The sequence below is a fragment of the Neomonachus schauinslandi genome, chromosome 4 (genome assembly GCF_002201575.2).
Source record: "Neomonachus schauinslandi chromosome 4, ASM220157v2, whole genome shotgun sequence".
NCBI classification, from domain to species: Eukaryota; Metazoa; Chordata; class Mammalia; order Carnivora; family Phocidae; genus Neomonachus; species Neomonachus schauinslandi.
This window is the reverse complement of record NC_058406.1, coordinates 82,118,427-82,143,756: the sequence shown is the minus strand read 5'-3', so window position 1 is coordinate 82,143,756 and position 25,330 is coordinate 82,118,427. Positions and strand designations below refer to the sequence as shown.

Here is a 25,330-nt window from a genome sequence, read left to right as displayed (position 1 = left end):
CGCTGCCGGTCGCCCGGGACTCCCCGCCCTCCCGCGCGACCCCGCGCCCGGGCGGGCGGCGCTTGCGGCGGGCGGGGGGCGGGGAGGGGAGCGGGGGCTCGTCTGGGGGTAGCCGCCTCCTCTGCAGCCTGCTGGCGCCTCGAAACCCGGACCTGCCTCCGCCTCTTCCTCCAGCGACTCCATCCCTCCTCCCGCGCCTCGTCGTCCCGCCGCCCCCGCCACCGCCGCGCCCCCGGTGGCTGCCTCGGCGGACCCGGGAGGGGGCCCGCCGCGTCCGCCGCCCGCTCGGCTCGGCCCGGCCGGGGAGGCGTGCATGCCCCTGCCGCCCGCGGCGCTCACCAGCAGCATGCTCTATTTCCAGATGGTGATCATGGCAGGGACGGTGATGCTGGCGTACTACTTCGAGTACACCGACACGTTCACCGTGAACGTGCAGGGCTTCTTCTGCCACGACAGCGCCTACCGCAAGCCCTACCCGGGCCCGGAGGACAGCAGCGCAGTGCCCCCCGTGCTCCTCTACTCGCTGGCCGCCGGGGTCCCCGTGCTCGTGGTAAGCCCGGGGCTGCCCGCCCTCGCATCGGACTCCCTTCGGTCGCCCCTCACCTTCAGGGTGGAGGCCCCGCTGAGGGTCGGGGCGCGGCGGCTTTGCCTTCTAAGTTCCTCCAAGTTGTGGGCAGCCCCTTCCCCAGAGGACATTCTTCTAGGGCGCGTCAGGGGTGGGTGCGAAGGAAGCCCGCATCTCTCCCCCACATGCCGCCCCCGCAACCCCCCTGCTGTGGCTGCAGCGTTAGGGTGACGGGGAGGAAGATGGGAGGGATGGGGGCTGTGGGAGGTGATGGGTGGGGGTCGGGGCCGGGGAGGAGGTGAGCCCTCGGATGAATTTTTACTTCATCCACTCAGTGGCCTTGCTCCGCCGGCCGCCGGCTCTCTGCGACTGGAAGCTGAGCAGCAGCGGGCCGGCGAGGAGAGGGCATCAGTCCCAGGGGTGTGGAAGGGACTCCTGCTTCCCGAGTCCCGGCGCGTATTCCCGTTTTACCACCGCCTTCCCTTTCAGATGAAAGTGCCGGGGGGACTAAGCTGACCAGGGAACAAATATCTTAAAAAAAAAAAAAAAATTGAAAACTGCTAAATGAAGAGGCTCCGACAGCAGTGCTCGCTGAAGAGCAGGAGCTGTGTCCAAATGACAAGATTCATTTAAAGGCTGCTCCACTCTCTGGGCAGCTGAAGTCCTTTTCTCTGATAGCCTCGCTTAGAATGCCTTGTGGATTTATGGACTCTGTGTGTGTGCGTGTGTGTATACAGGCGCACGCACACACGTACACACAGATATATATATGTAATTACTAGGATGGTGATCACATAATAATTTACATGTGTGAATATGGTGCAAAGTTATTGGTAAGAAAATTGGTGGTGTTTCTTCAGAAAACGTTATGGTTCCTCTGTTATTGTCAAAGTATTGGAGGTATCCTTCCAATGGTGCGGCTTCTCTCTTTCAACTCTCAACAGATAACAAATAGGAAATTAGGAAATGAAGAGGAAAGGGAAAAGGAAGTTTTATTTCAGTGGTTGAATGTGTAAATTTCAACAAATGAATGTTGAGAACATCAGCGGTATCTACTGGGTTTGGATATTCATGTTTATTTTGATTTTAGGGGAAATGATTTCATATTTTTCCAAATAATGAGAGGTTCCTAACACACATAATGGAATTCTACCAAGGAACTTCTTGGTAACTTCAAAGTAACTTCCTTTATCACAGGTACCATGATAGTTGACTTTGAGTTCAGCTCCAGTATACTGGTTTGAAAAGTATTAGACCTTGCACCAGAAAATGTTTTGTTTTTTTAATATTGCAGTTTGCGAAAAATCCACCTTCGTGTTTGTGTTCTCTCTCTTCCATTTGAGAAGCTGATAGAGGAAAGAAAATTTAGTGATTTGAGGGAATTGTTTTTCCTTTCTGCAGACGGGTTTTCAGGCACATGTTTTCTGGGAGACTGAATAGCTCAGAGATTTTTCTGGGATTTTTTGTTTTTAAAGAAAAAAGTCTGTCACTTTCAGGTCACTGGTTTGGCTACAACCATAATCAATAATATCTGTAACTTGTCCCTTGGTAATTACCATTCTGTGTCTTATTTAAATGAGGTAGCACCTTTCAGATCCTAACCATCAATCCATGGTGGCAGGTGCCAGTTAGAGACGAGAACATATTGGCCCTAAGATGTTGATTATTTCCCACTTAGAAGGAGAACGGGAATCAGTCATTATTGAGTGCCTACTCTGCTGGGCACACGAGCCATAACTGCATTTATTCTCAGAGCATTCCTCTCCAGATGACATTTAAAGACACTGAGGATCAGATAATAAAATGGAAACACCTGAAAATAAAAATGGGTGGCTGTGATGTTTGTATGCCCATAGGACTGATGCCAAATGCCATGCTACTTCTACTACTTCCAAAGAACACGTTCTCTGGGAGAGGACGAGAGATGGCTAATGCAGCAGTCATCCAGAATAAAAATTGAGGGTTTTTTAAAGGGAGGATCTGACTTGCTTTCCATGTTTTGACATTCAGTTCTTTAGTTGCAAAGCAAAGAATTTGGGGGGTCCATCTAAAGAGAAGGAAGTGTTGGATCTTAAAGGCTAGTGGCGCTGCTGGCCCTTTCTCCCCCTTCTGCTTTTCCAAATAGTACGCTCTCACAATGGGAGAGGTTGGGAACAGTAATGGCCTCTCTGCCTTTCCATTCTTCTCAAGAACACTGGCTTAGCACAGTCACTTGACATGAAAATAATATTATTAGTAATAATAACACTAGTCGTGCCCATCATTTGTTGAATTATATACCTTATACCCGTCTACCATTTGCATTATCTATGAAAGCAATTGTTATTATTGTCACCTAATATTTGCAAAAACTGAGGCTTACAAAGATAAAGTAACTTGCCCAAGGTCTAGGGCTAAAAATGTTATGCTCAGAATTTTAACCCTACTTTGTCAAATTCCCAAGCAGAAGTCTTTTCTATTATAACATACAAATGCAGTTTAGTAATAAGTTATTCTTCTAAATAAATGCCTCAGACAGTCTCTTTCCCCATCTCTTACACTTCTTAGACTGTAGTGATAAAGGTTCTTCATGTTGTATATTTTTTAACCTTCAAAAGTCATTTTTAAGTCTTCAGATTAATTTGAAAACTAGCTCTCCTCACTACCACAAGCTGTGGTTTTGTTTCATACTTGCTAAATTCATTTATCTAGAAATCAGACGCAATATATCTTTTCAGTTTTATCACTTTTATGTAGTGTTGATTTGGAGCCCAGGTTTGGAATCTAACAAATTTGGATTCAGATCCAAAGTACATCCTGCTGCTATGTTAACAGTTGGGAACTCTACTTGCTGTGTAACCTTGAACAACTTATTTAAGCTTGTTAAGCCGCATTTTCCTAAGTCACAGGATTTTGTATATTCAATTAGATATAATACATAAATGTCATCCTTGGCCCATAGTGGATACTCTATAAGAGATAAGAGGTCAGTAAATCATTAGCATTATTAATGAAATGATAATTCAGTAAATATTTATTGAATTCCTGTGTTGCAAGCACGACATCAGAGTAGAGGTTATAAAGGAAACTTCAGAAATAAACCAAATTCCTGAGGCTTTTACCGCCTAATTTGGGAAATTAGGTAAATATGCCAAGGTTGTAATATAAATCACCATAATAGAAGAAGTGTGCACGCGCGCGTGCGCGCGCGCGCGCACACACACACACACACACACCACAAAGACCTCTGGTGGTTCAGAAGAGGACAAGCTCGTTTTTTATTTGGAGGGGTGAGGAAAGGCTTCACATAGAAAATGGTGGCATTTGAGATGTGACTTGAAGAAGAGGCTGGAATGGAGTTTGAGTCAGGACACCACAGAAACAGCTACACGGACAGCCACTTGGTAACAGAAAATGAAGCTTGTACTCTTGAAACAGCAAGTGGTTTGTCTTGTTTCTAAGAGTGGCGTGTGGGGAACACAGAGGGTATACGGCGAAGAGGAAGCCTCGGGTCTCCCTGATGAGTCCTGGAATGCCAGGCTGAAAGATTTTCTCAATTTGTTTGGAACTGACTGGGGACATTGCCTGGTGGGTGGTGTTTTAGGACATTTTGGGGACAGTAGTATAGGGCTCTTCTATTATTAAAATGCCTATATAAGAATTTTAAACTCTTTATCTTCAAGTTTATCTTGTGTTGTGAAATATTACTTTGTGTTTGCAGAAAATGCCTGTAACTTGGGCTCATTTACAAAGATGACATGTTTTATAAGCTCCTTGAAAACGTCCTGTTCAGTGTCATCTGTATAGCATTTGCCAAAGCACCACATACATAACTTACAGATATAAATTTAATTAGTGATCTTTGATTTTTCATCGATTAAAAGAACTAGTGATGAGAATGCTTTCTGCGCCCCAAATTTGGATACAGTGGCCACGAGCAGCTATTGTTCCTTAGATCATTAAGCAGCACAGGTGATTTGAAGAAGACCAGAGCTAGAACATTCATCTTCATAGAGCCAGAACCAAGGCAGAGAAAACCCGCAGTGAACAGGGCAGATTCGGGTGTTAGGGAACATCTGTGATTCTTTATGTCTACATCCTCAGGAAAGTCCCTCTGGACTCTGAGACTCTGAGGGATGCAGCTGCTGCTGTTGTCCCAAGGGTGTGGAGTCACTCATTGTGGCAGGGGTAGATGATGACACAAAGACATCTCATGTCTAGAGCTCCATCTTGTTAGATCAAAGTGTCTGAAGCTTTCCCATAGACCTCTTCTGTGAACCTCATCCTGAGTGCTCGCTCCTATTCCTACTCCTGGGACACATGCCTGTGGCATGGTGAGGAGAAGCACAGATATGCGTGTCAGACAAGCCTGGATTCTTATCTGCATTTCTCTCACTTACTCTATGTGTGACCTTGGGCTACATTTTCTTATTCATAAACTGGTGATAAAAATGCCTACCTCTTGAGAGGCAGTGCATTTAGAGGTTAAGATCACAGACTCTGGAGTCTGGGTTTGAAAGCCCAGATCTGACACTTTCCCACTGTGGGAACCTGAGCCAGTCTTTCTATGCTTCAGTTTCTTCCACTGTAAAATGGAGATAATATGAGTATTGGCCTCACAAGATTATGATGATATGAGATGGGTTCACATATGTGTCTGAGGGGTGCCCAGCTAAATATGTGTTAGCTACCAATAGTCCTCCCAGGTGGGGATGATTAATCAAGATAATCTATTTAAGGCACCTAGCAAAGTGCATTTGTCAGTGGATTCCAGGGCTGATAAAATATTAGAGGTGGGCAGAGGCCACCTAGTTCAATGCACTCGCCCACAAAACTGGGGACTCTGAATAGCAAGAATAGCAAAAATCGGAACTCTATTATTGGCATCACGTCACCTCTGATGACTCCTCTGTATTTTCAAGTAGGCCAACACTAGCTAGTATTTCCTATGCAGCAGACACTGTGTTAGATACGTTTCGTGCATTACTTCATTGAACGCTCACCATGGTGGTACTTTCTTTAAGCATAAGTGCTATCGTTAAATGCACTGGTAGATGGGAAATACGATGTTTAGTGAGGTTGTGTGTCAGACTTGTATCAAATTATTTAAATCCATTAACTAATTTTTACCTTCAGCTTATGAAGGAAATTTGGACGTGAAGAGCTTGGAGTGCCAGCCAGGGGTCCCACGTCGCCAGTGCGAGAATCGTCAAAGCTTGTGCCTCTAGTTCTTCTGTTCTGCACCTTGATCCTAACCTATTAAGCAGATCTTTCCAGATTTTTGGTCATCGTGATTCAGTACTAGAGGAATCAAAATTTTCTCAAATCTTTTATCCTCCATTTCAGTTTTTCTGGTTTGACCAGAAGCTTCATGTTCCAGTGTAGATAATGGTTTCAGTGTGTAGTGTAGGAGATTGTTTTGTTTCCTGTTAAGATTGAAATGTTGTGGAGAGGTGGGTGGCAGCAGAAGGGATTAAAAGATATTTCTGTTATTCTGATGGGAAGCCATGGTTCTTATCTCTGTGGCATACCCTCATACAGTGCTGCAGGCAGCCGCATTCAAGTGCAACCACCCTCCGGTTCTAGATCTGCACATGATAGTGGGGGGGGGGGGCCTCTATTACTAAGGCATGTTTCTTAAAGTGGGACCTGGCACTAAATTTGGGGTGCAGTGAACACACTGAAATTGTGTATAAATACTGTATGTATGTACACACATACACACACATACACACACGCACACATTTTTCTGGTAAGAGCCTCCATAGCTTTATTGGATTGTCAGAGATATCCAAGATTCCCTAAAAGTTAGAACCACACTATGTCCTCATGTCTCTTAGGACCTTGTTTCACTTAGATAGTCTCATTCATATTCATTCATTCATTTTTTCCCTCCCTCCCTACATTCCATTTTGTCTTTCTTTTTCCAGAGATCCCCTCCACTTTGCATACTGGTAAGGAGATGGTGATGCTGAGGGGAAAGCAGGGGCTGGTCTGAAAAGCAGCTAGCGTTCCTCTGCTTCTCCTTCTCTCTCTTCCCTTCTTCCTCTGCCTCTCCTCCTCCCCATCCCTTTCTCTCCTTTTATCTTCCTGTTTTCTTTGTCCCCTCCAACCCTTATCACTTGGTTATCCCTGTGCTTTTCTGAGCCAGTTACATTATCTGAAAAATGTGGACTGACTTCTTTCTACTTTTCTGAGTTGTTGTGAGAATCAAATAGGTGAGAATATACTTCGGAGACAATATGAAGAGAACATAATGCGAGCAGATTACATGGGTTATATACCCAGCTGGTCATTGGAGATGGTTATGACCGCTCACAGTATGACGACCTCCTTTGTAGAGTTTGAAACAAAATAATGTTTCCAAGGAGCAATATTGATACCATCTGTTAAGTATACACTGTATCTTATTAATTTTTAAATTTGCATTGTTCCAAAAAGACATTATTTGTAAGAGTTTTAAGTGATGATAATGCACCTACTATATATTAGGTACAATGCTATTGCCAGAATTTGTATAATGAGTAAGGCATATGCACTGCCCTTCAAGAGTTCAGACATTATGCATGAAGTTATAGCTGCAAACCTTCGTTTTCTTGTCTGTAAGATTGAGGCAGTGATACTTAACATGATACCTTATAAGAATTAAATATAAACATACATTAAGTACTCAATAACTGATAGCTGCTCTTTTAACATAAATGCCAATAATATTTGTTGATAGTGCCCAGTGAAATGACATCAGGTGTACTTAGTCATTTCTGTGGAACGAGTGAGGCAAACCATCTACTTTTCACTTGAACCCTTGCATATGGTATATGCAGTAACACATCTAGGGAGCTTTAGCTCTTCACTCCAGCTGGTAAATGACACATCTAGGATCTGAATCTATTACTTCAAGTCCCGTGCTCTGTTGGCTGCATGCAGTTTCCCACTAATTTGATTCCCAACATAAAATGGCGGCATTCCTGGAAGACAGAGGTGAATTAAAGCATATTGATTATGTTTCAGTGTGCTGTTTACAGTATCCGTATGCTTGTTAATGTATAGGCTCAGTTACAACCAGACATGACAAGGGGATGTTCAAAGACAGGTCCAAAGACAAAACTTCATTGGCTTTTAGAACCAGTGGAATGGCCAATAGAACAGCTCAACATTTCCATTCATCAGGTTGAGAGGCAAGTTCTGATCTCAGAGATCTTAACCGATAGTTAGGAGGATCCTTTTAACAGACTTTGGAAAATCATAAAGGATATCATTTAGATGGAAGATATTTTAAAATATGTCAAATGGAGTTCTATATTCAGTACTATTTAAACTATTTCTGAGAATGCCACTTTTCACTCAGCAGGCTGGTTATTTTTTTAGTCTTATTATGACAGATGTAGTTTGAAAATCACTGACAGTAAAACCACCATTTTGTTGTTGTTGTTGTTGTTGTTGTGAAAAACAGAATCTGAAAGATTTTTTTTCCAGACCAGGTGCATTTAGAACTCTAAAGGCAGTCTTTTGGTGGACACTTCTCAGTGAGTGAACGTGTATAGGTGTGTGTGTGTGTGTGTAGTATACATAGATATCTGTATATACAAATATTCTAACCTCTATAATGCTCCCCCATTATCCATCCCCCCCCCCCAAAAAACCAATTTTCTGGAACATTCTGCTATAGCTGTTCAGACTTAGCACTAACTCCTCTGAGGAAATCTCGTGGACTTCCAAGTTTTTCTCTTCTAGGACTCCTTAGCCTCTTTAACAAATTGTGGTATTAAAATATCCTTATATTGTGCTTTATGTTGTATTTATTTTTATTCCTATTTCCATCACTAGACTTGAGCATCCCAAAGTCAGGGTATTGTAATCTGACTAAAACTGATTTCATCATACCCAACTATTCAGTTATTTTCAGTAGATAAGTTATACAGGCACCAACTAAGTTTGTGATGATGAGGTTATAATGACCAAATTCTGATGAACATGCAGTTACTTAATAACCATTCATTAAAACAGGCAAAAAAGTCCATATGCCCTGTTCTGTAAGCTCAGTGAACTGGCAGCTCTTTGTCCTTTGAGGTGTTTAAGTGTATGAAAGGTTCATCACAGACAAGGTGGGATTCTGTGCCCTTGCACTGACATGCTTCATGCAGAATTCCTCCTAAACCAATGGCTGGACCTGGGATCCAATGAGAACAAGTCATTGGGGTATAGGTTACAGACCTCACTGGAGTCTTACGGTTTATTCATTCAAGGATGGAAAGTATCTCCAAATTATTTTAGTCAATCCACATAGCTTGAAGATATTTAATTTCACCAATAAAGATTCTATTTTTAGCATTCATCATGCTAATTGAAAGTCATTACTTTCATCAATAAAAAATTACTTTTATATCCATAATGTAAATAAATCAGTTATTAATTAACATACTGAGAGCAAAAAGACTTGTAGCAGCCTCTTTGGATTGGGCATTTCCTGATAAAATGCCAGTGACTTCCCAGGACTTCCTTCCTCCCTGCCTTCCTCATTCCTTCTTTTCCTGAGCAGATATTCATTGAGCACCTCCCACCATTGAAAATAAGGCTCCAAGAGGATTTACGGCAAGCCTTGACTTGCCGTAAATCCCCAAACCAGGATTAAACCCATCTTTCCCTTCTTCAAATCTTTCAGAGCAACATCATGAAATCAAAGACTTATGAAATCATAGGTCAGTTAAATACAAATGTATTCCTGACATATCGACGTATTACCAAAATAACTTGTGGCATTTCCTGTGTACGGGAAGCAAGATTTGTGTTGATAGAACCAAAACCTTATTCTGAGTAAATTGTGTATTGTATTTCTCATGTGATGATCCCCTTTTTTTTCAAAGAGTGCTTTCAGTAGCGCCAGCAAAAACTGTACTTTTCTATCAAGATTTTTTTATTGAGATTTCAGATTTAGCTTTTTCTCACACTGGGGTGCACAGAAGCACTTTTCACACTGAGAAGCATCTTATATTTCCAGAGATCTCATCAAAGCAGAATGCCAAGATTTCACAGACACCAAAATTGAGCAGTCTTGGATAGAGATAGTGCACCTGGAACCTCATCTTGTAATTTAAAATGAATTCCTGACATTTCCAATTAAAAAACAAAATAATATCGTTGGGTTGGTGATAATGACCTCTTCCTTCACACGTGCCTTTGAAGTGTTGGGTTCACTCAATTACTAAACTGAATGAAGAGACTTAGTCAAAACTACGTGGCAACCCTTTTGGTCTTTCACAGAGAGACCTTTGTTTCTTCTTCTCTCTGGCTCCTAATCACATGATTACTTGGGGTCCCCTTTTTATTTCTCCTGGGGCTAAGTCTAGAATACAGATATAGGAATCCAGTAGACACTTTATTCAAGCTACACTATTAGGCTTTTTCTGCCATTCAATTTTTGGAAAAGTTGTGAATCCAATGTTAGAAGATTCTTCTTTGTAGCTGGGATGTGTTAGTCATGAAAGCAGCCTTAGAAATCATTTAGTTTCACCTGTTGATTTTCAAATGAATGGCCAGAGAGACTAAGTGACTTGCCCAAGGCCATGTAACTAGTGAGGAATGACACAAACAGCTGTCATATGTGGGCACTGAGTATATGTCTGGCATTGCGCTAAGTATTTACTCGTATTGACCAATTGAATCCTCCCGTCATTGAAGACACAATTGTTATCTGAATTTACAGATGAGGACACTGAGGCACAAAGGTGTTAAGCAAGTAGCCCATAACCCCACAGCAAGAAAGTTGACATACCTCAGCAGAATAGCAGATACATGCTTTAACACAGGGATGGTCCTTGTCCCCTTACCAAATTTTATGCCATACTCCTGCTGGGGCTAAGACCACCTGCAGGTAATTGCTCTCCATAGCACTATTAGTTGGGAGAGAGAGACGAAGAGTATGTGATTATTATGGTAGCTTTTTCCTTGTGGCTTTTATACTGTTGACCGAAAAGATTCCACTGAATATTATATTTACAATTGGCACTGTCTGTGATAGTGAAGAGGTAGTGGCAAATAAGGAAAAAGAACATTTAATTCTCAAATTGTTTGGTTCTATGATGTCTTTTATGCTTCTAACATCAAATCTTTTCAGACAAAAAGTAAAACTACATTTGAAACTTGCCACAAGTGGATGTAACTAAAACCTACCCATTTTTGATGCACAGATTCCAAATTCTTATAGTGTGATTTTAACATAACACAATATAATATAACACTATACATAATTAACATATAGCATATCTACTACACCCAAGGCAGAGTCATTATGTTAAGCTTGGCAACTAGTTAGAGGCATGGAAGAAATAGTAGTGTGTGTGTGCGTGTGTGTGAGTGTGTCAAGGAAAAGCATAGACATTTATATATTTGCATATTTTGAAGTCGTTTTTTTTTTTTGAAGGGACTTAGGGATACTCGTAAAATGATTGGAGAAATTTTTGGTGCAATCCTATAGTGCCATTTTCTGTGAAACAGCAGTGACTTGAGAAATCAGTTTCCTGCTATGCTGTGCTTTATGTTATTTTCTCTACTCTTCATTTCCATCTGCTTAAATATTTTCCAGTCTTTACTTTAAGCAACTCCAATCTCACCTCTTTCATAACTCCTCCTTCGATGCTTCTAGTCGACAGTGATCTACCTGGCCTTTAAAATCCTTTTTGAATAATAGTCTGTCCTCTTATATACTTTCCATAAAAGTGTAGTTGCAGGTGTGGGATGGGGAGCTGGAGAGACAGCGAGACCAAATAAAAGGAACAGTAGCAATAATGTATTATTGTATGGAAATAGTGAATGCTTTTGGTGGGATTGGTAATAGATTGTGTATATGCAGGTTTTATGATGATTTGAAATTAAGAGGAGTGAGAGATTGGAGAAGGAAGGGAGAAAGGAAGGGGGGAGGGAGGGTGGGAGAAAGAGAGAGAAAGAAAGGAAGGGAGGGAGGGAGGAAGGAAGGAAAGAAGAAAGGGAGGGAGGGAGGAAGGAAGGAAGGAAGAAAGGGAGGGAGGGAGGGAGGGAGAAAAGAAGGAAGGGAGAAAGGAAGGGGGAGGGAGGGTGGGAGAAAGAGTAAGAAAGGAAGGGAGGGAGGGAGGAAGGAAGGAAGTAAGAAAGGGAGGGAGGGAGGAAGGAAGGAAGGAAGAAAGGGAGGGAGGGAGGGAGGGAGGAAGGAAGGAAGAAAGGGAGGGAGGGAGAAAAGAAGGAAGGGAGAAAGGAAGGGGGAGGGAGGGTGGGAGAAAGAGTAAGAAAGGAAGGGAGGGAGGGAGGAAGGAAGGAAGGAAGGAAAGAAGGAAGGAAGGACCTTGAGAAAACCAAGTAGCTTTCCAGCCTCTGTGTCATTATATGTCTGGTTTGGAAGGGTTTGAACACTACCTGGGGCAGGAAACTGACTGACTCATGGCTCCTCAGATAGCCTTTTATGTGTGTGAAACAAGTGTCACTATTAGGACGCTTTACCTTACAATGAAATAAAGTCTGTCTCTCTGAGTTGTCTGCTCCCAGACCTCTCACCATTTGAAGCCGTATAGAACACCCTAGTTGGTCTCCCAATATATGGTGTTATTTGTTGGTTCTTTGACTCTTTTTTTTTTGAGACTTAAAATTTTCCTATTCACATGGCATGGATTTGTTGGTTCTTTGACTTTTTTTTTTGAGACTTAAAATTTTCCTATTCACATGGCATGGATTTGAGTCCATTTTGCCATTCTGGCTCTCACGTCTGACCTCAGTTGAGATGTGCTGTTTTTATAGCATGGCACCAGCCCTGAATGATGTGTTCCCAGTGTACTTTCACCCCTGGCAAATACATCAGAAGTTCTGCATACTGTGTTCTTTAATGCATTAGCTTTGGGGTCACTATAAAGTCTCCTTGTGGTTATCTCATCTGTGAAGGGAGTAGGTTAAACTTCTCTTCGAGTAGGCAAAAACACTGCACGATGATGTGCACCATCTCCCTCCCATGACCACAGTAGACATCGCTAAGAGATTGTGGCATTTTCTTTCCAACTGAGACTTACCTGGGTTTTCTTTTTTTGTTGTTTTTTAATATTATGCAGCCATCAAAAAAATGATCTGGGTTTTCAAGCATTGTGGCAGAACTACAGGCAACATCTTCTAATTGGATTTGCTGTCTTGCAATCAGATGACTGTTAAAATGCTTCCAGTTGTATGTCACATATACAATGTAGTATACTACACATTTATGTCTTGTAGTTAATTACATATAAATATTTTGGCCATCAAAAGATTATAAATTCAACAAATTTGTCTTGTATATTATAAAATCAGTGAATATGTCTTGTATATTTTTGCCTCTTGCTCACCACATAATGCCTAATATAATGCCTTTCAAATGGTAGGTATAAGTAATTATTAATGTATTTTAAGAAAACACAATTGGAGAAGCAGAAATTAAAATTATTTGGGGTGCCCATTCCTAGATACTTATGTTATAAAGTCCAAAGTATTTTTCCAAATCCCAATTCTTTTTTTTTTCTTTCAAAGATTTTTTTATTTATTTGACAGACAGAGACACAGTGAGAGAAGGAACACAAGCAAGGGGAGTGGGAGAGGGAGAAGCAGGCTTCCCGCAGAGCAGGGAGCCTGATGTGGGGCTCGATCCCAGGACCCCGGGACCATGACCTGAGCCGAAGGCAGACGCTTAACAACTGAGCCACCCAGGCACCCCCCAAATCCCAATTCTTAATGTTTTAGTTTAGTTACCACTCATCCCTAATTTCAGATATTTTCCCCATGTACATTCATTTTTTTAAAAATGTAATCAAAGTTATCTAAAATATAGTTCAAAATATTTACTTCAAATGGAGAATATTTCAAACACCTATCATTTTGTTTTAAAAATCTTTAACATCATCGTACTTTTGCTTCTATAACCACTATTTTCCCCATGTCTTTAATTGTCCATAGCACAAACTTTTATAACTTTAAATTGTCACTCTGTAAGCATTTCTGTAGTATATGCTCTTTCTTCATCACGTTCTTCATATTCTATATTTCAATACTTTCCCCCCTATTTTTTTAGAATGAATTAGTGGATTTAAAGAGCACATCATCTTCCATTCTGTTTTATAAATTAAATAGCTAATACATTCTACATCGGAAGTTCATCTACTTGGTAAATCAGAAGACTTTTTTTGATCTTCTGATATAGGATTCAGCTAGCTGGCAGAATTTTTTTCTTTTTCTTTTTCTTTTTTAAAGATTTTATTTATTTGTGAGAGAGAGAGCATGAGTGGGGGTAGGAACAGAGGGAGAGGGACAAGCAGACTCCGCCCTGAGCGTGGAGCCCAACAGGGCTCTATGTGGGCAGGGCTCGATTTCAGAACCCTGAGATCCTGACTGAGCCAAAATCAAGACTTGGACACCCAACCAACTGAGCCACCGTGGTGCCCTGCTGGCAGAGTTTCTAAATGAAATAAGTCATGATTTTATAGTCACTCAGATCTCTGAATCACACTCTGTACATTTTCATTAGTAATCCTAAATTAAGAGTTGGAACATTTGACTCAATACATGGAACTGTTTTTGAGAAGAGTTTGTTTCCTTAGAGAGTCATAAAAATTAGTGGTACTTTAGAAAATGACATTAATGAGTAAAGAAAGATTTAATGCTGCTTGGGCAGGCAAATCACTTACAACTTCAATTAACTTTAAAAAGAACCAGGAAATGAAATTAGGATTTTATTGTTTATGGATACTTTTCATTGAAATTCAGGATTTCCCAGTTAGAGCGAAAAATCAGCCAAGTGCAAATTAGCTCCTCACCTTATCCAATGGGTGCAAATGAAATAACCTGCTAGCAATCACACTGAAGTACAATGATCTGGTATTCAGTAATTCGTTCCTTCATTTATCCGTTAAAAAAGTTTATTCTCCCTGGACAAAGCTTTGCATGTGTAATAGGCTCTACATATTCAAAGATGGAAGAAAGGATCCCTGTCCTCAAGGAAGTCGAAGTTCAGTGTCAGTGAAAAGTTAAAATGTACTAATCCTGAAAACAGGCCTGGGAGAGGAAGATACAAGGAATGATGAGAGAGATTTCTGAAAGGAAGTGACCTTAGCTAGTCAGGGATGTGAGGGGAGGGCAAAAGCATATATATGCAAAATCATTTAGGCTGGAGAAACCTTCTTAGGTTGAAGGCACTCCAAGAATGTCCGTAATGGAAAGGTGTATAGCACAGAAGTAATTAGGTTCAGAACATAAGGACGCATGGTAGAAAATACATTAAAATAATATGCAGGGATTCCCAGCATGAAGAGGTAAACCTTTGATAAGCATTCTAATCTCCTAGCCTCATTATGTCTGTCTGCAAAATGGGACATCTAAATCTGCCTGTCTTACAAGTAATCCTGTTTATGTGACTGATTTTAATTTAGTAAACTAAAAGAAAAACATTAGAATATTGTTTTAGAGTTTTAAGGAAACTAGGGAAATAGTCATCACATCGATCTTGGCTGCCAAGTGTGTTCCAGAGTGTCTACATTTTCTTACTTTAAAAATACTGCTGTGAAACAAACTTTTAATTAGATAGTTACTAAGAAGATAACCCCTCTGACACACAAATTACATGATTTTCAATCACTATTTGCAACATGGACAATGCTAAAAGATCAATATTAGTACAGTATGAAAGCTTATGTTGATATACACAATTAAAACTTAAATTGGCAAGGATATTTTTGTTACCACTGCTATGTTTTGCTTCTATAATTAAGACATCTTGACTTGTATTTTCTAAATTACGTAACAGGTGTGCTCACCTATGTAGTAAATATCTTTAATCTCCTCATTTTAAATTGGAAGTTAATGTGAAATAGATACATCTCTATGTTGCTCTAGAAATTTGAGGGCATGATATTCCAGTTCTTTTAGAAAGCGGGGATTGAAATTTATGTGAAACCGAACAGTACTATTCTTGGAAGGTGAAATTCATATTTTCCAGTTTATGGTATTAAGGATTAAATGTTCTTGATTTTCTTGCAAGATGCTCTATCCTTCTAAATTTAGTCATCTAATTAAGATTTCCATTCATGGGAAGTGACTTTAAAGAACACATAAGACAGGCTTTTATACAAACAAGCTTTGATTGGATTAATTGGATTTGCATAAATTTTATGATGTGAATATCCTAGTGTCTTGGCTTCATTTTCTTAGAAGGGAGAACTTAAAGGAATCAGAAAGAGGGAACACATGAAAGGTTGCAAAGGAAGCATGTAAAAGCAGTCAGGTTAATGGCATGGCAAGAACAAACGATAAGGAGCTGAAGCAGTCCAAGCTTTAGCAATATATAAATGGCCAAGCCCGGAAAAACTGAGCCTAGGAAAAAAGAGATGGGAGATTCAGACAGATCACAAGATTGGAGTGTTTTTTTTCCCCCAGAAGATGAGTAGCCTTTGCACCTGATATGGATTTGATGACAGGAACTAGGGGGCTGGTGGTACATTTTGGACTGAGAAGGCCAAGGTGAGGATGGCAGCTTGGATGGGCAGGCAGTCTTCTGGCAAGTAGCTCTCCTAGAGGGTCAGCTGGTCATCAGAGGCCAGTGCTGCCCCAGGGTCACCGAAGAGATGGTAGCCTGGAACTGGGACACTGAGAAGTAGGGCAGAGCAGGGCCATATTTAAGAAGCAAAGATGCGGTGTGGTTTCATGGAAGTACACATGAGTAAGACAGGGTGGACTGGTCAGAACAGGCAAATCCGGGGTTTGGGGGGGAGGCTGAGGGACAGAACAGGGTGCTAAGATGGCGCCCCCCACACACAGTCCACAATCCTGGGGGTTAGCAGCCCACATCAAGATCCCCAGCAGCCAAGACCAGGAACACTTCCCAGCAAATGGCCATCAGAGCTCCGAAACCGATTCTGAGCAGAGTCTAAGCAACAGATATAGGGTAATGGAATTAAGAAAGCATTGGTGTGGAACCAAACTTTAAACCTTACTGCTGCTAGTGCAGAAGTGATCTGCAGAACATTCATTCTGATATTCATGCATTCATTAATAATAATGTGACATCAAAAATAGCAACAACATGACCCCATACATTTGTGTAAACTCTGTCGTTCACAGAATGGCTCACAATAAGCATGCAACATGGATATTGTAATCATGTTGAGATGATAAAACCCAGGCTCAGGAAAATTAGATTTGCTCACAGTCTTGCAGCCAAAACAGTGGCAGAGCTTGGATTAGAACATGTCCCTGGTGTTTTGAACTGTTGTTTGTAAACTACTTTGCCGTGAATAAAGACAAGGGCAACCTGTGAGAAAATAATGAGGACTCTGCTGACCTCAGGAGGTTTACAGTCTAGTCAAGGATCGAGGCTCATGCAGAAGTAAACTTAACATTTCAAAAACTTGTCCCAGGACTAGGATTTAGGAGGCACTCAGTCACTGTTTGATGTATTAATGAACATCTAGTGAAATGTTGTGGTAGCTTAGCAAAGAAAATAATCAGTTTGGGGCGCCTGGGCGGCTCAGTTGGTTAAGCGTCTGCCTTTGGCTCAAGTCATGATCCCAGGGTCCTGGGATCGAGTCCTGTGTGGGGTTCCCTGCTCAGCGGGGAGTCTGCTTCTCCCTCTCCCTCTGCCTGCCACTCCCTCTGTTTGTACTCAAATAAATAAATAAAATCTTTTTGAAAAAGAGAGAGAAAAGAATCAGTGTGGACTTAAGCTATGGAGAAGGCTTCTCTGGAAACATGGCATTTTAGCTACTCAGTGACAGGATGCTTCCACTAGGGATAGGTATGTTTGGATTTGGTTAGAAGGGAAAGAGAACTAATATTTATTGAGATAGATTTAGAACCAACCTTTACTTGGGTTTGGATCCTGGATCTACTACTGACTTGTGTAATACAGGGCCAGTTACTTGATCTTGTTGATTCTCAGCTTTCTTATAGGTGCTCATTGTAAAGAAGCTAGTGCTGGGGCACCTGGGTGGCTCAGTCGTTAAGCATCTGCCTTCGGCTCAGGTCATGATCTTAGGGTCCTGGGATCAAGCCCCACATTGAGCCCCGCATCGGGCTCCCTGCTCTGCGGGAAGCCTGCTTCTCCCTCTCCCACTCCCCCTGCTTGTGTTCCCTCTCTTGCTGTGTCTCTCTCTGTCAAATAAATAAATAAAATCTTTAAAAAAAAAAAAAAGAAAAGAAGTTAGTGCTTTTGCACATGTTAATGTCGGGAGAGGCTAATTTAATTTTCAAAACAGTTCTATCATTTTGTATTACCATCACCCTTTTGCGAAAGAAAAAACTGAGACTCAAAAAACTCAAAAGTAATTTACATAAAGTTAAGTAATTTGAAACCAGAAGGGTCTTCTTGGTTCTAAAACCCATTCTTTTTCTACCACCCTCCAGTGACACGCTAGTGATGTATTGAGGGGATCCAGGAGGAGTTTTTCTTCTATTTGTCCCTTTGATTGCATAAGGAGTTTGTAGAAGGACAGAGTTAGGAACAAGTGAAGAGAGCAGTAACTTATGTGTAATTGGAACAAGTCTGAATGCAACAATGAACCATCACTGATGGAGCAAAGGAACTTAGAGGATGAGATAAAAATCCTGTAAGAACATCAAATAGCTGAGATGCCAATTGAAAATGTAGCATTATAAAGTAAGATGAGGTAGGTCTAAAAATATAAACATATTCAGCTAGTGAATCAAGATAATATTGGGTTGAAATAAACAACTGGAAAAATTTATGTCTTGTGGGTGTTTTGAATTAGAGAAAACAGCTAGACCAGTAAGATCATTAAATAAGATGGAGATTAAAAAATATATATTGGGTCTTTTAATATTACCTGGGGTCTATTTGTATTTAACTGTCTTTTCATATCTGCTCTTTTCAATTCTGCTTTTCCCAAATTATTCTTAATTGATGTAGGATCCCAGATAAACAGAAATGATAAAAATGTAAACATGAGGGCTATGGATTCTCATAGTACCATAAAAAAGGAAGCTGTCCTGCCACTGGATATGTGATATGAATAAAGATTTTTTAATATATTAAAGTATTAGCAAAGGCATGAATTCTGAGCCATCCAGATTGTCTGTATATGAATGCGTGGAGGGGTGAGGACACACTGACTGACACCAAGGCACGGCCATGGCGTAAAGTACACAAGTGTCCCCTTCAGATCCTACATTTGTCATAGCTAACACCGTTCATTCAGATGGCAGCTCTGTTGTTTGTGAATCAACCAAGCCAAGCCTCTTTTCCTTTATCCTATGTCTCTCTTCCTTTCTCCCACTCTTTCTTCTTTCCTCCCTTCCTTCCATTCCTTTTTCAGCAAACCTTCATTGACTGTCTTCTCTGTGCCAGGAAAGTGGGCAAATTCTGGTAATTTAAAAAGAAATAAAAGAGTCAGGAATTCACTGTTGAGACTTGGCCATTATAGACCTTAGAGGAATTTAAACTCATTTCTGCTTTTCTCCTTTTGCTCTTGATAAACAGAAGTTTGGGGCCATCAAAAGATTTTACAACTTTTGTTTCAAGTTATATTCATGACCTAGTTTGTAGCTTATAACACCAGAGGTAGTTTTGATTGAGTTTTGCATGGGCATTTTGAAAGAGCATTCCTGCCCTTCCACCATGTCCTTATCATCTGCTTTCTTTGGTTACTGGTTTACAGGACTAATTCACAGGTACTTTCCAGAAGCTTCATCCACTACAGTATACCTATCTACTACATATGATGTGAATGTTCTGTAAGAGCTTTCTCTACATAAGAGGACTGTTCCATACCAGAAGATAGGCGACCCCTCCTTAGCAAATTACTTGTGAGCATTCGACACTTACAGGGAAACTAACCTGATTAAAAACATACCGGGAAGAAGGTATGCTTAAATAATGTCAAGATGAGGAACTAGATAAAGGAAGGGATTGGTTCACTTAGAGGAATTTATTGAACTTGCTGCATTTAAATAGCTGGTGTCTGTAAAATGTTACTTAAGAATCCAGTTGATCAGCAGAAAATCATGGCCAAGAAAAACAACGTTAGAAATTGTAGATATATTAGCACGTGTCCATAGAAACAATAGTAACATTGCTTTCAGAAAAGAAGGTAGCAAAAAAAAAAAAAAAAACAAGGTACAAATTTTGTGAGTTGATTCCTCTGGTCTGTTTATTTTTATCAGATTATGTAGGAATAATGGATAGTAAATGGGTTGTTGCAGGTTGGACCTCAGATGTGACTGACATGTCAGAACTCTTAGTTCAGGAGCATGACAAATGATAGGACAGTTGATTCAAAAACACATACAACACACTAGAGTTTCACGTGTATTTATTTAATCCATCCACAAATGTATGCTCAGTTGTTTAGTGGAGTCCCTATTGTAGACGATTTTATCTTTTAAAGATTAAGACACTGTAATAAAGAAACATGATGGAAAGATTTCTAAAAGCTCTGCTCATGTATGATTTTATATTTCTACCCTAGAAGACCAGTCAGTTATGCATGCTAAGTAAGTACTTAAAAATCTATACCCATGATACCTCTTTAGCTCTTCTCTCTGCTCTGGTTCCTCTGAAAACCCAGGACCTATTGAGCCATCTGCAATAATGATGGGCCAGGGGATGTAAAAATAAAATCTAGCTCCATAAGATCCAATAGAAATAAAATGTAAACCATATTTTAAGTTTTAGAGTAGCCACAATTTTTTAATATTAAAAATTTAAACACAGGTGAAACTAGAGCGCCTGGGTGGCTCAGTCAGTTGAGTGTCTGCCTTCGGCTCAGGTCATGATCCCAGGGTGCTGGGATCAGGCCCCACATTGGGCTCTTTGCTCTTCTTTCCCTCGTCCTCTGCTGCTCCCCTTGCTTGTGCTCTCTCTCTCAAATAAATAAATAAAAGCTTAAAAAAACCAGGTGAAACTAATTTTAATAATATATTTTACATAACTCTATATATCCAAAATATTATTTTAGCAGGTAATCAATATAAAAATTTACCACTAAATTATGTCCCATGGCCTTTTGTGCAAAGTCTTTGAAATCCAGTGCATGTTTTACACTTATGGCACATCCCAGTTTGTACCAGCCAGCTTTTGAGTGATCGACAGCCAAGCACTCAAAGCTAGTAGCAACTGTAATCTCAGGGCAGATCTAGACTTTTATTTCCCCCTGTTATTTTGAAGAAACTTCATCATTTCCTAGTCTACTTTTTCTCTAATTGTGGCAAATACTGTTGAAGTGATATGCACCAATTTGGTCTGTACTTCAGAAGACACACCTGAATAGATTTTTAAAGATGGTTCATCAAATTAACAAACACTTGGTTTACTGTAACTGTTTCAAATATGATTTTTTAAAACCCCTTTTTAAATACAATACTCTTTTTCATCAAATTTGGGAAAGAGGGGGGATATGAAAATACTAGAGTACTTTTGAATTTATTTTTGAATTTGGATTGGGACATTTTACACATTTCCCTTCCATATTGTCTTGCTGTGGGAGTGAAAGATTCATGACTGCGTGTGGATTCTCCCCTTTTGCCAGTTCATTGTATATGTTAATGAAGTTGTGGAGAAAGGTTATTCATGGCACCATTTAGGCATTCTTGCTTTTGCTTTTTTTAAATAATAAGATTATGTCTTATCTCCAGCACGCATGGTGGCAACAAGTACCCTAAAGACTGCAGTTCTATCACAGTCATATATATCTACCTACCTTTCTCCTTCCTTTCTTCCTCTTTCATTTATTCAATCATTCATTCATTCATTCATTCACACAATTCTTAGTGAATATCTGTTACATGCTAGGCAACTTGCTAGACATGGAGGTTAAATGATAAAAAGGATCTTGCAATGCAGTGGGAAAATCGTATAAGAGAGTGACAAACATGATGTCCATCACTATCCTCAAGAAGACATGTTATTTATTCTTTGTTGGTGTGGTAGAGCTTTGGCCCAGGTGTCTTGGAAATGGAGAAGCATTCCTCTCTTGCTTCATTTTATGAAAGGTTCTGATTATGTTACTGTTTCTGGGTTCCAGCCAATCCTTTTCCAAGCAAATACCCCTATCAAGAGAAGCTAATGTCGGGGTACTTGGGTGGCTCAGTTGGTTAAGTATCTACCTTGGGTTCATGTCATGATCCCGGAGTCCTGGGATTAAGCCCTGTGCTGGGCTCCCTGTTCAGCGGGGAGTCTGCTTCTCCCTCTTCCTCTCTTCTCCCTCCCCTTCTACCTCCCCACTGCTCGTGCTCAATCTCTCTCTAAAATAAATAAATAAAATCTTAAAAAAGAGAGAGAGAAGCTTATGTCTGTATTTGTGTTCAGTTACCAGAGGCATCAGATCAGGTTAGATAGACATCGGAGAATGTAACACTTTATTGTTTGACGTTATGCATGGGCTATGTTTGTACTTTTATTTCAAGTACTTTCACCAAAATATCATTGTTGACAACTTTATTCATACTGCAGATACTGGCAACAAATACACTGCTGCAACCTTCAGGGTATCTCTGTTCATGGATCAGTGCTTCTCTCAGCTTCCTGTATATCTCCAAGTCCATGAATCACATGCCATGATTTTTGTTAATGGATGAGGATAGTGCAGAATTTGTTTTCTTCTGGTACCAATTTACAAATGCTCCCACTTGCCTGGATGCCCTTTGCAAAGGTGAGATTGGATACAAAACCTATTACCATGTATCAGGTAAGGGAGAGAGCCACTCTTGTAACCAAATGGAATGAATTAAGTCAGGAAGATCTGGGGCATGGAAACAATTAGAATTGGACACAGAAGGGTAGACTCCCCTGAAGGTGCTCTAGGCATCTGGTCCTGCAGAAGAACATGGTCTGTGGAAGGAAAAGTTACAGAAGACAGGGATTCTGGGAAAGTGTGTCAAGGGAGGCCTATGGGGAATAGCTGCATATTCTGGCATTGGACAGAATCTAGGAGCTGGTGGGTGTGACGAAAATCTGTTGCCAAGTAAGAGAATAGGGCCTTCGCTGCTGTCTAGAATTAAGCAGAAGGACTCCAGTACCAGGAGGACAGATGGGAACAGGTAGTCTCCTCCTTAGGGGGACGGGGGTGCTGACTAGGTGACCAAAGCAGAGCCTCAGGAATAGAGATCAGCTAGCAGAACTCAGGCACAAAGTTGAAATTGCATTTCAGGAACATAATTCTCATTATCAAATATAGACCAGAATGTTCAACTTGAATTAGCAGCAGAGACTTGGTCCTGAATCTCAGACCTTGGGCTGTAGCTGTGTAAATCCCTCCCGCCTAAGGTCAGAGTTTTCAAAGATGAGGTAAACTCGAGCTGAAGGTTTGAGGACCAAAGGGATAGATAGTGTATTTCAGTGACTCTGGCTTTGTGAAGAGGGTGATGCAGAGCTGAGATTGAAGTAGGATGACACACTTGTAATCCATGTCGGAGTCCCACCTTCTACTCACCAAATTAAATTGATTTCATTATTTCAGTTGAACCCACTGTCAGGTCTTTGAAGGTTAAATGGTTTGGGGAATTGCTGCACTGATTCAACTGACAAGGTTTTCTGAAAGGCAAAGGAAATGTGAAAAAATTTTGTTTTTGTCACTGTCAACCCCTTTCTTGGAGGTCACCGACAACAACCTTCTCGCTTGGACATTCACTTCCTCTGCTTCTTTAGGACACTGAAGCACAGATCAAGGACCACCTCCCCAACCCTCCTTGAAATTCTCTCCTCTCTTGGGTTCCTTGATGTGATCATTTTCTTCGGACTCGCAGACACTCCTGCTCTATGTCCTTTGTTTACTTCTCTTTTTATTTCCCACTCCCAATTGTAGGCAATCTCAAAATTTATCTTTAAACCTTTCTTTCCTTCGGCTCTCCTGTCCCCATTATTGGCACGTGCCCCTTCACTTTCCCATTGTTAAAAGCCTGGCTCATTACCTGGAAGGATTACTTCAATAGTGACTTACCGAACATCTCTCCCTCTTGCTAGTCTCCGCTGCTTCCGGATTGATTTTCCTGAAGCATAGGTCTGATCACACCACTCCCCTGCCCAGAAATTTCATAGCCTCCCACTGTGAACAAAATGAAGTACTAACTTCTCGCTTGGATCTCAAGGCATTTACATCACCGTCCCAGGATCATCTCCCATCAGCCCTCATATCTAGTCTACATTCCAACCAAATCAGGCCATTTACTGTCTCTCAAGGACATCCTATACTTTCCCTCCTCCAAGGCTTTATTTATGTTCTCCTTTGCTCTATAATTGTGGCAACGGTGTGTCCTGGTTTGCCTGGGTCAGTTCCAGTTTATTCCTGTTGTCTTGATAGCAATATTACTAAGCTTTCATTTCACACTCCAAAGTGTAATAGTTTGAATGATAAATTATATTGTCACCCTACCTGTAAAGCTCTTTTTCCTGTTCCTTCTCTCAGTCTTATTCCCCAATCTGCGCTCTATATAACTTTGCTTGTGGTGAACATAGCTCTGTCCTTTTAAACCGTGTGCCATATAAAAAACATCAACTTTCGTTGAGATTTTCTTTCTGCTCTCTACCTTAACATCACCAAGTTCAAGGCCATATTCTTTGTATCAATTAGATTGCTTTCATCTGTACATAACAGAAAATTCCAACTTAACCATTTAAACCATAAGGAAAATTTATTATGTCACATAACAAGGAGTGCTATTGGGATAGCTCAAAAATGACTAATTCAGTATCTGAATGACAGATCAAAGATCCAGGTTTCTCTTCTCTTTCCACTCTGACATAATATGTGTCTGCTCTGCTCTTGGCTGGCTCCTCTCATGATTGCACAATGACCACCCTTGTTCTGGAATCACATGCAAAGTCAATGATGTCTAGCAGAAGAATACTTCTTCTGTGAGTCTCTTTTTAAAAGCAAGAACCCCTCTTTGGAAGCACCATCCCTAGCAAAGCTCTCCTCATCCTCCTTGGGCACAACTTCGTCTCATGCCCAGGCCTAAATTAGTTAGATTAGATTAGATGACACATCACTCATCTTTTGAGGCTAAGGGTGGCCATGACTCCCTGAAGACTGTGGCCATAATAGAGAAGGTTGGTAATGGAACAAAATCAAGGCTCTGTGAGGAAGATGGATAGTTAACATTGATTAGACAGACAACAGTGTCTGCTCCATGTAAGTTTGGGTTCAATCAATGTTTATTAAATAGGGGTTTAGTTTTTTTTTCAGATATGAAGAATTTTAATTCACTTGAATATTCTAATATAATAATTCTAATTATAAATACTGATATTAAATAAACATTTAAAATGATCGACACTGCACATAACAGGTTCATTTCAATACTATTTTGCTTGAGTTCATATGGAGAGATTATAATTAAGATTTTGAAAGAAAACTTGATTGAGATTTTAATAGTCATCTAAAACTGCTGGCCAGCAAACTGTGCTCAGAATTGCTCATTAAGCACAATTGTTTCCTGTTGCTTTTTGAGGGAACGTTTTTCCAAGTATTCGAGTCCTGTATTCATTGGACTCTAATCTATATTCATTGAGTCATTTATTCATAGGTCTCAAATATTCACAGGATTTCAATTACCTGTTACAAGTTTATCTTTAGGTACCAAATTGCAGAATTCTCAAAATGTCTGCCAATTATGAAATGTGATAAACAATAGGTCAATGTAATTTTGAAATGTGCTATGGCACCAACACTGTAGGAGGGTTCCCCTTTCTCTGCATCCCCGCCAACATCTGTGGTTTCCTGACTTGTTAATTTTAGCCATTCTGACTGGTGTGAGGTGGTATCTCATTGAGGTTTTGATTTGGATTTCCCTGATGCCGAG

General features: G+C 40.6%; 1 protein-coding gene across 1 annotated transcript in view; it reads left to right on the top strand.

Annotated features, from left to right (window-relative positions):
- Positions 1-313: 313 nt before the first annotated feature.
- Positions 314-25,330, top strand: part of PLPPR5 (phospholipid phosphatase related 5) — an 89,680-nt gene continuing 64,663 nt past the window's right edge. The window contains exon 1 of the mRNA XM_021690302.1: positions 314-550. Coding sequence (XP_021545977.1) covers positions 314-550 — 237 coding nt within the window. The remainder of the gene's footprint in view (positions 551-25,330) is intronic.